General features: G+C 42.9%; 1 protein-coding gene across 1 annotated transcript in view; it reads right to left on the bottom strand.

Annotated features, from left to right (window-relative positions):
- Window positions 1–15800, bottom strand: part of csmd2 (CUB and Sushi multiple domains 2) — a 776204-nt gene that overhangs the window by 289765 nt on the left and 470639 nt on the right. Inside the window, exons 19-21 of the mRNA XM_045695078.1 lie at window positions 14118–14306; window positions 13246–13362; window positions 2624–2839 (exon numbers count right to left, since the gene is read on the bottom strand). Coding sequence (XP_045551034.1) covers window positions 2624–2839; window positions 13246–13362; window positions 14118–14306 — 522 coding nt within the window. The remainder of the gene's footprint in view (window positions 1–2623; window positions 2840–13245; window positions 13363–14117; window positions 14307–15800) is intronic.

Below are 15800 nucleotides of genomic sequence, written 5' to 3'. Positions count from 1 at the left end.
TTTGGTGGATCTACAAACGCATTACATCCTACAATAGGTTATTCTCTCAGTATTATCCAAATATTCCTCTGTAAAGCTTTATAGCTCTATCTCATGGTCCTTCGCGACAAATAAGAAGACATGCTCCTACAGTTATACAGTGAGGAGTATAGTATCTCTGATCTATGTGGTAATAGATATAGTATCTCTGATCTATGTGGTGAGAGGTATATTATCTCTGATCTATATGGTAATAGATATAGTATCTCTGATCTATATGGTAATAGATATATTATCTCTGATCTATATGGTAATAGATATATTATCTCTCGTCTATATGGTGAGTGGTATAGTATCTCTGATCTATGTGGTAATAGATATAGTATCTCTGATCTATATGGTGAGAGGTATAGTATCTCTGATCTATATGGGTAATAGATATAGTATCTCTGATCTATGTGGTAATAGATATAGTATCTCTGATCTATATGGTAATAGATATAGTATCTCTGATCTATATGGTAATAGATATAGTATCTCTGATCTATATGGTGAGAGATATAGTATCTCTGATCTATATGGTAATAGATATAGTATCTCTGATCTATATGGTGATAGATATAGTATCTCTGATCTATGTGGTAATAGATATAGTATCTCTGATCTATATGGTGAGAGATATATTATCTCTGATCTATGTGGTAATAGATATATTATCTCTGATCTATATGGTGAGAGATATAGTATCTCTGATCTACAGTGAGGGAAAAAAGTATTTGAACCCCTGCTGATTTTGTACATTTGCTCACTGACAAAGAAATGATCAGTCTATAATTTTAATGGTAGGTTTATTTGAACAGTGAGAGACAGAATAACAACAAAAAAATCCAGAAAAAAACGCATGTCAAAAATGTTACAAATTGATTTGCATTTTAATGAGGGAAATAAGTATTTGACCCCTCTGCAAAACATGACTTAGTACTTGGTGGAAAAAACCCTTGTTGGCAATCACAGAGGTCAGATGTTTCTTGTAGTTGGCCACCAGATTTGCACACATCTCAGGAGGGATTTTGTCCCACTTCTCTTTGCAGATCTTCTCCAAGTCATTAAGGTTTTGAGGCTGACGTTTGGCAACTCGAACCTTTAGCTCCCTCCACAGATTTTCTATGGGATTAAGGTCTGGAGACTGGCTAGGCCACTCCAGGACCTTAATGTGCTTCTTCTTGAGCCACTCCTTTGTTGCCTTGGCCGTGTGTTTTGGGTCATTGTCATGCTGGAATACCCATCCACGACCCATTTTCAATGCCCTGGCTGAAGGAAGGAGGTTCTCACCCAAGATTTGATGGTACATGGCCCCGTCCATCGTCCCTTTGATGCGGTGAAGTTGTCCTGTCCCCTTAGCAGAAAAACACCCCCAAAGCATAATGTTTCCACCTCCATGTTTGACGGTGGGGATGGTGTTCTTGGGGTCATAGGCAGCATTCCTCCTCCTCCAAACACGGCGAGTTGAGTTGATGCCAAAGAGCTCCATTTTGGTCTCATCTGACCACAACACTTTCACCCAGTTGTCCTCTGAATCATTCAGATGTTCATTGGCAAACTTCAGACGGCATGTATGTGTGCTTTCTTGAGCAGGGGGACCTTGCGGGCGCTGCAGGATTTCAGCCCTTCACGGCGTAGTGTGTTACCAATTGTTTTCTTGGTGACTATGGTCCCAGCTGCCTTAAGATCATTGACAAGATCCTTCCGTGTAGTTCTGGGCTGATTCCTCACCGTTCTCATGATCATTGAAACTCCTCGAGGTGAGATCTTGCATGGAGCCCCAGGCCGAGGGAGATTGACAGTTCTTTTGTGTTTCTTCCATTTGCGAACAATCGCACCAACTGTTGTCACCTTCTCACCAAGCTGCTTGGCGATGGTCTTGTAGCCCATTCCAGCCTTGTGTAGGTCTACAATCTTGTCCCTGACATCCTTGGAGAGCTCTTTGGTCTTGGCCATGGTGGAGAGTTTGGAATCTGATTGATTGATTGCTTCTGTGGACAGGTGTCTTTTATACAGGTAACAAGGTGAGATTAGGAGCACTCCCTTTAAGAGTGTGCTCCTAATCTCAGCTCGTTACCTGTATAAAAGACACCTGGGAGCCAGAAATCTTTCTGATTGAGAGGGGGTCAAATACTTATTTCCCTCATTAAAATGCAAATCAATTTATAACATGTTTGACATGCGTTTTTCTAGATTTTTTTGTTGTTATTCTGTCTCTCACTTCAAATAAACCTACCATTAAAATTATAGACTGATCATTTCTTTATCAGTGGGCAAACGTACCAAAATCAGCAGGGGATCAACTACTTTTTTTCCCTCACTCTAGCTGAATCAATGTTCACTTTCAATCACAAGCAGAGGCTGCCCCAACCCTTACCTGAGAATGCTGCCCCAACCCCTACCTGAGAATGCTGCCCCAACCCCTACCTGAGAATGCTGCCCCAACCCCTACCTGAGAATGCTGCCCCAACCCCTACCTGAGAATGCTGCCCCAACCCCTACCTTAGAATGCTGCCCCAACCCCTACCTGAGAATGCTGCCCCAACCCCTACCTGAGATTGCTGCCCCAACCCCTACCTGAGAATGCTGCCCCAACCCCTACCTGAGAAGGTGATGTTGAATCCCTCGTAGGAGACCGAGAAGTCTGAGAGGAAGCGAATCTGAGCGGTGTAGTTCCCATACAGGCCTGCACTGAGGGTAGGGGGCAGTGTTGAGCCTGTTAGTCTCCACAGGGGCTCGGGGAAGCTGCCGTTCTCTGTCACCAACAGGTGGTCATGGGGAGACTCTAGGTGGAATGTATGGAAGGTGAACTGGACACCTGTTGGGGCAGGAGAGAGAGAGAGAGGGAGAGAACAGGAGAAGAGTCAGCTACATTCTTCCTGGTGGGCAGGAGAGAGAGAGAGAGAAACATAGAGAGAGAGAGAACCAGAGAGAGAGAGAGAGAGAGAGACAGAGAGAGAGAGCAGGAGAAGAGTCAGCTACTTTCTTCCTGTTGGGCAGGAGAGAGAGAAACATAGAGAGAGAGAGAAACAGAGAGAGAGAGATAGAGACAGAGAGAGAGAGAGAGACAGAGCAGGAGAAGAGTCAGCATGGATCATGTGTTTGTACAGCTGAATCTGATGGTTTCTAACAGTTGATGGAACCTTTCAGAATCTATTTTAGCGTTGGCTTGGCTGTATGAAATACAGTAGAATCTATTTTAGCGTTGGCTTGGCTGTATCAAATACAGTAGAATCTATTTTAGCGTTGGCTTGGCTGTATGAAATACAGTAGAATCTATTTTAGCGTTGGCTTGGCTGTATCAAATACAGTAGAATCTATTTTAGCGTTGGCTTGGCTGTATGAAATACAGTAGAATCTATTTTAGCGTTGGCTTGGCTGTATCAAATACAGTAGAATCTATTTTAGCGTTGGCTTGGCTGTATGAAATACAGTAGAATCTATTTTAGCGTTGGCTTGGCTGTATCAAATACAGTAGAATCTATTTTAGCGTTGGCTTGGCTGTATCAAATACAGTAGAATCTATTTTAGTGTTGGCTTGGCTGTATCAAATACAGTAGAATCTATTTTAGTGTTGGCTTGGCTGTATCAAATACAGTATAATCTATTTTAGCGTTGGCTTGGCTGTATCAAATACAGTAGAATCTATTTTAGTGTTGGCTTGGCTGTATCAAATACAGTAGAATCTATTTTAGCGTTGGCTTGGCTGTATGAAATACAGTAGAATCTATTTTAGCGTTGGCTTGGCTGTATCAAATACAGTAGAATCTATTTTAGCGTTGGCTTGGCTGTATCAAATACAGTAGAATCTATTTTAGCGTTGGCTTGGCTGTATGAAATACAGTAGAATCTATTTTAGCGTTGGCTTGGCTGTATCAAATACAGTAGAATCTATTTTAGCGTTGGCTTGGCTGTATCAAATACAGTAGAATCTATTTTAGCGTTGGCTTGGCTGTATCAAATACAGTAGAATCTATTTTAGTGTTGGCTTGGCTGTATCAAATACAGTAGAATCTATTTTCGTGTTGGCTTGGCTGTATCAAATACAGTAGAATCTATTTTAGCGTTGGCTTGGCTGTATCAAATACAGTAGAATCTATTTTAGCGTTGGCTTGGCTGTATCAAATACAGTAGAATCTATTTTAGTGTTGGCTTGGCTGTATCAAATACAGTAGAATCTATTTTAGCGTTGGCTTGGCTGTATCAAATACAGTAGAATCTATTTTAGCGTTGGCTTGGCTGTATCAAATACAGTAGAATCTATTTTAGCGTTGGCTTGGCTGTATCAAATACAGTAGAATCTATTTTAGCGTTGGCTTGGCTGTATCAAATACAGTAGAATCTATTTTAGCGTTGGCTTGGCTGTATCAAATACCGTAGAATCTATTTTAGCGTTGGCTTGGCTGTATCAAATACAGTAGAATCTATTTTAGCGTTGGCTTGGCTGTATCAAATACAGTAGAATCTATTTTAGTGTTGGCTTGGCTGTATCAAATACAGTAGAATCTATTTTAGCGTTGGCTTGGCTGTATCAAATACAGTAGAATCTATTTTAGCGTTGGCTTGGCTGTATCAAATACAGTAGAATCTATTTTAGCGTTGGCTTGGCTGTATCAAATACAGTAGAGTCTATTTTCGTATTGGCTTGGCTGTATCAAATACAGTAGAATCTATTTTAGCGTTGGCTTGGCTGTATCAAATACAGTAGAATCTATTTTAGTGTTGGCTTGGCTGTATCAAATACAGTACAATCTATTTTAGCATTGGCTTGGCTGTATCAAATACAGTACAATCTATTTTAGCATTGGCTTTGTTGTATCCAATACAGTAGAATCTATTTTAGCATTGGCTTGGCTGTATCAAATACAGTAGAATCTATTTTAGCGTTGGCTTGGCTGTATCAAATACAGTAGAATCTATTTTAGCGTTGGCTTGGCTGTATCAAATACAGTAGAATCTATTTTAGTGTTGGCTTGGCTGTATCAAATACAGTAGAATCTATTTTAGCATTGGCTTGGCTGTATCAAATACAGTAGAATCTATTTTAGCATTGGCTTGGCTGTATCAAATACAGTAGAATCTATTTTAGTGTTGGCTTGGCTGTATCAAATACAGTAGAATCTATTTTAGTGTTGGCTTGGCTGTATCAAATACAGTAGAATCTATTTTAGTGTTGGCTTGGCTGTATCACATACAGTAGAATCTATTTTCGTGTTGGCTTGGCTGTATCAAATAAAGCTGATGTCACAGATCCCTCTGGAACTTTCATCACACACACCTGTCCCCTATTCCCACTGGTTAGTATTTGTATATATGTGCCCTTTGGTTTCCATTGGACGGTCCATTATTGTTACAATGTCTGTTAGTGCGTGTGAGTACCTGCGCTGTGTGTTTTGGGCTTTCGTGCCCTTGTGGATTGCCAGATGATTACAGGTCTCGCCCCGTGTGTTAATTATCGTGTGTTATTTATTCGAGGTACTCCCCGCTCTTTTGTTTGGGTTTCAACCCTGTGTTTTGTTACGTGTTTGTTTGGTCGGCACGCTGTAATTTGGGTAAAATAAAAACACTTCTTATGCATTCCTGCGTCTGTCTCCCGATCCTTCATGCCAACGTGACAGTAGAACCTATTTTAGGGTTTGCTTGGCTGTATTCCTTCAACTGCACAAACACAATTCCCGACAAGGAGCTGTAATTGGAAGTCTAATAAAACGTGTAAACTACAGGAGAGGGCAGGAGCCACTCTGAGAGAACAATGGAATCTGAGTAGACTGTGGTTCTGTGTTATAAAAGCAAAATAACAGCCTTCACCAGCCTTCACAAGCCTTCAACAGCTTTCACCAGCCTTCACCAGCCTTCACAAGCCTTCAACAGCTTTCACCAGCCTTCACCAGCCTTCACCAGCCATCAACAGCCTTCACGAGCCTTCACCAGCCTTCACCATTCTTCACCAGCCTTCACTGGCCTTCAATGGACTTCAACAGCCTTCAACGGCTTTCAACGGCCTTCACCAGCCTTCAGCAGCCTTCAGCAGCCTTCAGCAGCTTTTAGCAGGCTTTAGCAGCCTTTAGCAGGCTTTAGCAGCCTTTAGCAGCCTTCAACAGCCTTCAACAGCCTTCAACAGCCTTCAGTAGCCTTCACCAGCCTTCAATAGACTTCACCAGCCTTCACCAGCCTTCACAAGCCTTCAACAGCTTTCACCAGCCTTCACCAGCCTTCACAAGCCTTCAACAGCTTTCACCAGCCTTCACCAGCCTTCACCAGTCTTCACCAGCCTTCAACAGCTTTCCACAGCCTTCCACAGCCTTCCACAGCCTTCACCCGCCTTCACCCGCCTTCACCAGCCTTCAATGGACTTCAATGGACTTCAACGGCCTTCAACGGCCTTCAACAGCCTTCACTAGCCTTCACCAGCCTTCACCAGCCTTCACCAGCCTTCAACAGCTTTCACCAGCCTTCCACAGCCTTCCACAGCCATCAACAGCCTTCACCAGCCTTCACCAGCCTTCACCAGCCTTCACCATTCTTCACCAGCCTTCACCAGCCTTCACCAGCCTTCAATGGACTTCAACAGCCTTCAATGGCTTTCAACGGCCTTCACCAGCCTTCAGCAGCCTTCAGCAGCCTTCAGCAGCCTTCAGCAGCCTTCAGCAGCTTTTAGCAGGCTTTAGCAGCCTTTAGCAGGCTTTAGCAGCCTTTAGCAGCCTTCAACAGCCTTCAACAGCCTTCAACAGCCTTCAACAGCCTTCACCAGCCTTCAATAGCCTTCACCAGCCTTCACAAGCTTTCACCAGCCTTCACCAGCCTTCACCAGCCTTCCACAGCCTTCACCCGCCTTCACCCGCCTTCACCCGCCTTCACCCGCCTTCACCCACCTTCACCAGCCTTCACCAGCCTTCACCAGCCTTCACCAGCCTTCACCAGCCTTCAATAGACTTCAATGGACTTCAACGGACTTCAACGGCCTTCACCAGCATTCACCAGCCTTCACAAGCCATCAACAGCCTTCACTAGCCTTCACCAGCCTTCACCTGCCTTCACCAGCCTTCACCAGCCTTCAATGGACTTCAATGGACTTCAACGGCCTTCAACGGCCTTCACCAGCATTCACCAGCCTTCACAAGCCATCAACAGCCTTCACTAGCCTTCACCAGCCTTCACCTGCCTTCACCAGCCTTCAATGGACTTCAATGGACTTCAACGGCCTTCAACGGCCTTCAACGGCCTTCAACAGCATTCACCAGCCTTCACCAGCCTTCACCAGCCTTCAGCAGCCTTCAGCAGCCTTCAGCAGCCTTTAGGAGTCTTTAGCAGCCTTCAACAGCCTTCACCAGCCTTCAGTAGCCTTCAGTAGACTTCACCAGCCTTCAATAGACTTCAATAGACTTCACCAGCCTTCACCAGCCTTCACCATCCTTTACCAGCCTTCTATTGAAGTCTATTGACTTCAACAGTCTTCACCAGGGGAAGAAGACAAATGTCGATGACAATGGTTGTGTTGGCGTATTTTAGTACGCAAACAACACAATTACCCATCATGTATTTCCACAAGGGAGTCCAATATAAACAAAAGGGATTTTATACATATATACAGTACAGTTCAAAATGTTGGACACACCTACTCATTAAAGGGCTTTTCATAATTTTGTACTATTTTATACATTGCAGAATAATAGTGAAGACATCAAAACTATGAAATAACACAAATGGAATCATTTAGTAACCAAATAAAAAAATTAAAAATTGTATTTGAGATTCTTCAAAGTTTATTTATTTATTCATTTCACCTTTATTTAACCAGGTAGGCAAGTTGAGAACAAGTTCTCATTTACAATTGCGACCTGGCCAAGATAAAGCAAAGCAGTTCGACACATACAACAACACAGAGTTACACATGGAATAAACAAAACATACAGTCAATAATACAGTAGAAAAATAAGTCTATATACAATGTGAGCAAATGAGGTGAGATAAGGGAGGTAAAGGCAATAAACAGGCCATGGAAGCAAAGTAATTACAATATAGCAATTAAAACACTGGAATGGTAGATTTGTAGTGGAAGAAAGTGCAAAGAAGAAATAATGGGGTGCAAAGGAGCAAAATAAATAAATACAGTAGGGGAAGCGGTAGTTGTTTGGGCTAAATTATAGATGGGCTATGTACAGGTGCAGTGATCTGTGAGCTGCTCTGACAGCTGGTGCTTAAAGCTAGTGAGGGAGATAAGTGTTTCCAGTTTCAGAGATTGTTGTAGTTCGTTCCAGTCATTGGCAGCAGAGAACTGGAAGGAGAGACGGCCAAAGGAGGAATTGGCTTTGGGGGTGACCAGAGAGATATACCTGCTGGAGCACGTTCTACAGGTGGGTGCTGCTATGGTGACCAGTGAGCTGAGATAAGGGGGGACTTTACCTAGCAGGGTCTTGTAGATGACCTGGAGCCAGTGGGTTTGGCGACGAGTATGGAGCGAGGGCCAGCCAACGATAGCATACAGGTCGCAGTGGTGGGTAGTATATGGAGCTTTGGTGACAAAACGGATGGCACTGTGATAGACTGCATCCAGTTTATTGAGTAGGGTGTTGGAGGCTATTTTGTAAATGACATCGCCAAAGTCGAGGATTGGTAGGATGGTCAGTTTTAAGAGGGTATGTTTGGCAGCATGAGTGAAGGATGCTTTGTTGCAAAATAGGAAGCCAATTCTAGATTTAACTTTGGATTGGAGATGTTTGATGTGAGTCTGGAAGGAGAGTTTACAGTCTAACCAGACACCTAGGTATTTGTAGTTGTACACATATACAAAGTCAGAACCGTCCAGAGTAGTGATGCTGGACGGGCGGGCAGCAATCGAAAAGCATGCATTTAGTTTTACTTGTATTTAAGAGCAGTTGGAGGCCACGGAAGGAGAGTTGTATGGCATTGAAGCTCGTCTGGAGGGTTGTTAACACAGTGTCCAAATAAGGGCCAGAAGTATACAGAATGGTATTGTCTGCGTAGAGGTGGATCAGAGACTCACCAGCAGCAAGAGCGACATCATTGATGTATATAGAGAAAAGAGTTGGCCCAAGAATTGAACCCTGTGGCACACCCATAGAGACTGCCAGAGGCACGACAACAGCCCATTCGATTTGACACATTGAACTTTATCAGAGCAGTAGTTGGTGAACCAGGCGAGGCAATCATTTGAGAAACCAAGGCTATTCAGTCTGACGATGAGGATGTGGTGATTGACAGAGTCGAATGCCTTGGCCAGGTCAATGAATACGGCAGCACAGTATTGTTTCTTATCGATGGCGGTTACGATATCGTTTAGGACCTTGAGCGTGGCTGAGGTGCACCCATGACCAGCTCTGAAACCAGATTGCATAGTGGAGAAGGTGCGGTGGGATTCGAAATGGTCAGTAATCTGTTTGCTGACTTGGCTTTCGAAGACCTTAGAAAGGTAGGGTAGCATAGATTTGGTCTGTAGCAGTTTGGTCAAGAGTGTCCCCCCCTTTGAAGAGGGGGATGACCGCAGCTGCTTTCCAATCTTTGGTAATCTCAGACGACACGAAAGAGAGGTTGAACAGGCTAGTAATAGGGGTTGCAACAATTTCGGCAGATAATTTTAGAACGAAATGGTCCAGATTGTCTAGCCCGGCTGATTTGTAAGGGTTCAGATTTTGAAGCTCTTTCAGAACATCAGCTGACTAGATTTGGGAGAAGGAGAAATGGGGAAGGCTTGGGTGAGTAGCTGTGGGGGGTGCAGTGCTGTTGACCGCTGTATGGGTAGCCAGGTGGAAAGCATAGCCAGCCGTAGAAAAATGCTTATTGAAATTCTCAATTATAGTGGATTTATCGGTGGTAAAGTAGCCACCATTTGCCTTGATGACAGCTTTGCACACCCTTGGCATTCTCTCAACCAGCATAATAAGGTAGTCACCTGGAATGTATTTCAATTAACAGGTGTGCCTTGTTAAAAGTTAATTTGTGGAAGTTCTTTCCTTCTTAAAGCGTTTGAGCCAATCAGTTGTGTTGAGTCAAGATAGGGGTGGTATAAAGAAGATAGCCATATTTGGTAAAAGACCAAGTTCATATAATGGAAAGAACAGCTCAAATAAGCAAAGAGAAATGACAGTCCATCATTACTTTAAGACATGAAGGTCAGGTAATCTAAAAAAATTCAAGAATATTGAAAGTTTCTTCAAGTCCTGTCACAAAAACCATCAAGCGCAATAATGAAACTGGCTCTCATGAGGACCGCCACAGGAAAGGAAGACCCAGAGTTACCTCTGCTGCAGAGTTTATTAGAGTTACCTGCCTCAGAAATTGCAGCCCAAATAAATGCTTCACAGAGTTCAAGTAACAGTCATTCACATCTCAACATCAACTGTTTAGAGGAGACTGCGTGAATCAGGCCTTCATGGTGGAATTGCTGCAAAGAAACCACTACTAAATGACACCATTAAAACCTGTTGGGGCTAGGGGGCAGTATTTGCACGGCCGGATAAAAAACGTACCCGATTTAATCTGGTTACTACTCCTGCCCAGTAACTAGAATATGCATATAGTAGATTTGGATAGAAAACACTCTAAAGTTTCTAAAACTGTTTGAATGGTGTCTGTGAGTATAACAGAACTCAAATGGCAGGCCAAAACCTGAGAAGATTCCATGCAGGAAGTGGAAATCTGATTTGTGGAATCACCTTCAACACTTTGCCTATGAAACACACTGTGAGTTAGGATTAATTTAGCACTTCCTAAGGCTTCCACTAGATGTCAACAGTCTTTACAAAGATGTTTGAGTCTTCTCCGGTAGAAACTGACCGAACGAGAGGCCTGGAAAGTTGGTCATAGGGGGAGGGCCATTACTACTATGACGCGAGCGCCCGTGGGTACCCTCTCCTTCCGAAACGTTTAGTAAGACAATGCAATCGTCCGCCTTGAATATTATTGAAGCTCTGATTGAAAAAGGCCCTAAAGATTTATGTTATACAACGTTTGACATGTTTGAACGAACGTAAATATATATTTTTTGCACATTCGTGACGATAAGTCCCGCGCGCCTCGTACATTATGAGTAGCCTTCGGAACGCGCTAACAAGAAGGAGGTATTGGGACATAAATTATTAACTTTTTCGAACAAAACTACATTTGTTGTGGACCTGGGATTCCTGGAAGTGCCTTCTGATGAAGATAATCAAAGGTAAGTAAATATTTACAATAGTATATTTCATTTTAGATGACTCCAAGATGGCGCTAACCTGTATCGCCTAGCCTATTTTTCTGAGCATAGCACCTCGTTTATTGCAAAGTGTAATTTCCCAGTAAAGTTATTTTTAAATCTGGCAATGCGGTTGCATTCATGAGATGTTAATCTATAATTCTTTGAATGACAATATTATATTTGACCAATGTTTTCGAATAGTAATTTTGTAAATTGTAGCGCTGTCAAAGGTTAGTGCTGCATTTAGCTGTGTTTTGGGTATTTGTGATGCATGCTAGTTGCTTTGAAAATGGCAGTGTGATTATTTTTGGCAGGGTACTCTCCTGACATAATCTAATGTTTTGCTTTTGCAGTAAAGCCTTTTTGAAATCGTACAACGTGGTTCGATTCAGGAGAGGTGTATCTATAAAATGGTGTAAAATAGTAATATGTTTGAGAAATTGAAGTTATAGCATTTATGAGGTATTTGTATTTCGTGCGACGCGATTCCACTGGCTGTTGACTAGGGTGGGATGCAAATGTCCCAGGTTCCCAGACAGGTTAAGAAGAAGAGACTTGCTTGGGCCAAGAAACACGAGCAATGGACATTAGACCGGTGGAAATCTGTCCTTTGGTCTGATGAGTCCAAATTTGTGATATCCGGTTCCAACCGCCACATCTTTGTGAGACGCAGATTAGGTGAACGGATGATTTCCGCATGTGTTGTTCCGACTGTGAAGCATGGAGGAGGAGGTGTGATGGTGTGGGGGTGCATTGCTGGTGACACTGTCTGTGATGTATTTAGAATTCAAGCACACTTGACCAGCCTGGCTACTACAACATTCTGCAGTGATACCCTATCCCATCTAGTTTTTGCTTAGTGGGGCAATCATTTGTTTTTCAACAGGACAATGACCCAATACACCTCCAGGCTGTGTAAGGGCTATTTGACCAAGAAGGAGAGTGAAGTAACTTTTTTCGTTACTTCATGATTCCATATGTGTTGTTTCATAGTTTTGATGTCTTCACTATTATTCTACAATGTAGAAAATAGTAAAAATATAGAAAAACCCTTGAATGAGTAGGTGTTCTAAAACTTTAGTATCAGTCAAAGGTTTGCACACACCTACTCATTCAGGAGTTTTCTATATTTGTACTATTTTATACATTGGTTTTTGGTTAAAGAAAAAACAGTAAAATCATCAGGAATTCAGCAAAACATTTGATAATTTCAGGAAATCTGTACCCCCCCCCCTAAAAAAAAAGACATGACCGTGTCTCAATGTAATCAAGGTGTGAAATGATTGTTATTTTCCAATACAATCTCTTTTGGGGCTTAGTTGCGGTCAATGTACAGTGTATAAACTATTATCATTCTGTTATAGCCCAACAACCATTCGCTCAGACAAAAAAATTTCCAAGATTGAATCTAGATGCCTAGGCCAAACCTATAGCCTACACAGGTTTCACATGTGGTGCTAGATCTAATAGTTATGTGATGGGGGGTTGGGCAACCAAGACAGTTCATGAAGAGGAAACCAAGATACTTTATAAAGAGGAAACCAAGATACTTTATGAAGAGGAAACCAAGATACTTCATGAAGAGGAAACAAATATACTTCATGAAGAAGAAACCAAGCTAATTTATGAAGAGGAAACCAAGATATTTTATGAAGAGGGAACCAAGATACTTTATGAAGAGGAACCCAAGATACTTTATGAAGAGGGAACCAATATACTTTATGAAGAGGAAACCAAGATACTTTATGAAGAGGAAACCAAGATACTTTATGAAGAGGGAACCAATATACTTTATGAAGAGGAAACCAAGATACTTTATGAAGAGGAAACCAAGATACTTTATGAAGAGGGAACCAATATACTTTATGAAGAGGAAATAACTTTAATAGTGATGCAACTGGGGGGTTGGGTATCAGCGGTGCAGGGATGTACCAGCATTCTTTGTAGGACCTGATAAATGAAATGACAATGTCAGTGAAATTGAAATTGAATCAGACTGAAAGCATGTAGACAGGAATGGCCCTGCTCACCTTTGCCGTGGGAGGACTCTATCATCCAGGTGCAGTTGAGGTTGTGAGGATAGAAGTCTGGAAACCCCGGAGAGAGGATGGTACCGGTGTTACCCTGAATATAACCTCCACACAACGCTGCAGAGAGAGGGAGGAGGAAGGGGAAGGAGAGGGAGGGAGGCATAAAGAGAGGAGGGTTAGATAGAGAGAGAACGAGAGAGCGAAAGCGAGAGCGAAAGAGAGAGTGAGAGAGCGAGGGACAGAGAGGGAAAGAGAGAGAGAGAGAAATAAAGAGAGAGAGACAGAGAGAGGGACAGAGAGGGGGACAGAGAGAGACAGAGACAGTATCGGTAGATACTAGAACTACACTTAATGAAATGTCCCCAGGTTTCACCATGCACTACAATGCAGTTTACTAGCAGTGCCCTTCTGAAGGACATATACAGAGAGGGGGATATCATCAATATAATTATACAGGAGGAGGAAATCAATACTGGCCTTAAATATAAAAGCCTTTACAGTGAAATAGGAAGGCGAGTCATAGATAAAAATATTTTACAGTGGGGAAAAAAAAGAGATGAACATTTTAGAGGGTAGGAAACATCTAGAAAGACTTGTCTAGTTGCCAAATACTCAGAGAATAAAGTGAATATAGTGTCTCATATAGAAGTATTTGCAAAAAAGGCTGTCACTTTGAGGATACATTCAGACACTACATAAAAGGGTCCTGAACACTGATTTAGGGTCCGTTTCAAGATTCCCCCCCAACGGTTAAAGTTAGATATTGGGAAGTCATAAGATTATCCTAGTGTTACTGTATGATAAAGGGCAACTTCCACCTGGAGCTAACCTGGGCGCTATTTTGTGAACAGAATTCAGAAATCGGGCCGTACCATCACAGCTGGGCAGGGGTCGACACCACTGGAAGTTCGGTTCACACTCCAGGGGTTCCGGGTCGCTGAGGGAGTACCCCGCGTCACAGCTGAACGTTACCAGGGCACCCACGTAGAAGTCGTTGCCATGGCGTTGGCCGTTGACGGGGATGCCAGGGTCGACACAGTGATCTGACTGTAGCTGTAGAGCTGAGGAGGAAAACACACACCAGGGTTATTACACACACACACACACACACACACACAGACACACACACACACACACACACACACACACACACACACACACACACACACACACAGACACACACACACACCAGGGTTATTACACACACACACACACAGACACACACACAGACACACACACACCAGGGTTATTACACACACACACACACACACACCAGGGTTATTACACACACACACACACACACACACACACACACACACACACACACACACACACACACACACTGAGGTTATTATACACACACGCGCACACGGGCACGCACACACACGGGTTATTATACACACACACACACACACACACACTGAGGTTATTATACACACACGCGTACACGGGCACGCACACACACGGGTTATTATAAACACACACACACACACACACACACACACACACACACACACACACACACACACACACACACACACACACACACACACACACACACTCATGGTTATTACACATATGCGCACACGGGCACGCACACACACACACACGGGTTATTATACACACGCACACACGTGCACACACGCACACACAGACACACACACACACGCACACACACACACACATGCGCACACGCACACACACACACACACACACACACACACACACACACCCCTCTTCCCTACGCCACAATACCACATCCCATTCTGATTGCGTCAGTCATTCTGTATTTCAGGTTCAACACCTATCTCAAATGGACCAGTGTAACAGTGTGATATACTAAAAGGCATTTATTCAGTACCATGACACACTAAGATCGTGTACCAAACGGCACACTATTCTCTACACCAAGAGGACCGCAATGGAAATAAGTCCCAGACTTTATTGTGTGTTGTTCTCCATGATTTAACTCATGTGCACTTATGGCTTTTTCAAGTAGTATGTGTGATTGTTTTTTTTGTTTTTTTTAAGTTCGAATTAATAAACTAAACTAAAGTACTTTTGACCAGGGTCCATATGGAGAAGGGTGCCATTTGGAACGCAAACTAATAATCTTGCACAACTTCCTGTCGTTTTTTTTGTTTTGAATACAGGGACCAACTAAAAGTGATCTCTCCTACACACATACCTGTCCCTGTTTCTGTCTGAGTGGTGCAGTAACCATGGTGAATTATTAAAGCCTAGCAGAGAGTGTGGTGTGACTAAGGGTTACTAAGGGTTACTAAGCTGAGTCAGGTAAAGCAGAGAGTGTGGTGTGACTAAGGGTTACTAAGGTTCAAGATGGCCACCGTTGTTCCTGTTACCAAGAAAGCTAACGTAACTGAATTAAATTACTATCGTCCCGGTAGACCTCACCTCTGTCATCGTGAAGTGCTTTGAGAGGCTAGTCAAGGATCATATCACCTCCGCCCTGATACCCTAGACCCACTTCAGTTTGCTTATCACCCCAATTTATTTATTTGTACCTTTATTTAACTAGGCAAGTCAGTTAAGAA

The sequence above is a fragment of the Salmo salar genome, chromosome ssa14 (genome assembly GCF_905237065.1).
Source record: "Salmo salar chromosome ssa14, Ssal_v3.1, whole genome shotgun sequence".
NCBI lineage: Eukaryota > Metazoa > Chordata > Actinopteri > Salmoniformes > Salmonidae > Salmo > Salmo salar.
Note: the sequence above shows the minus strand (reverse complement) of the source record. Positions and strands in the feature narration are given on the sequence as shown.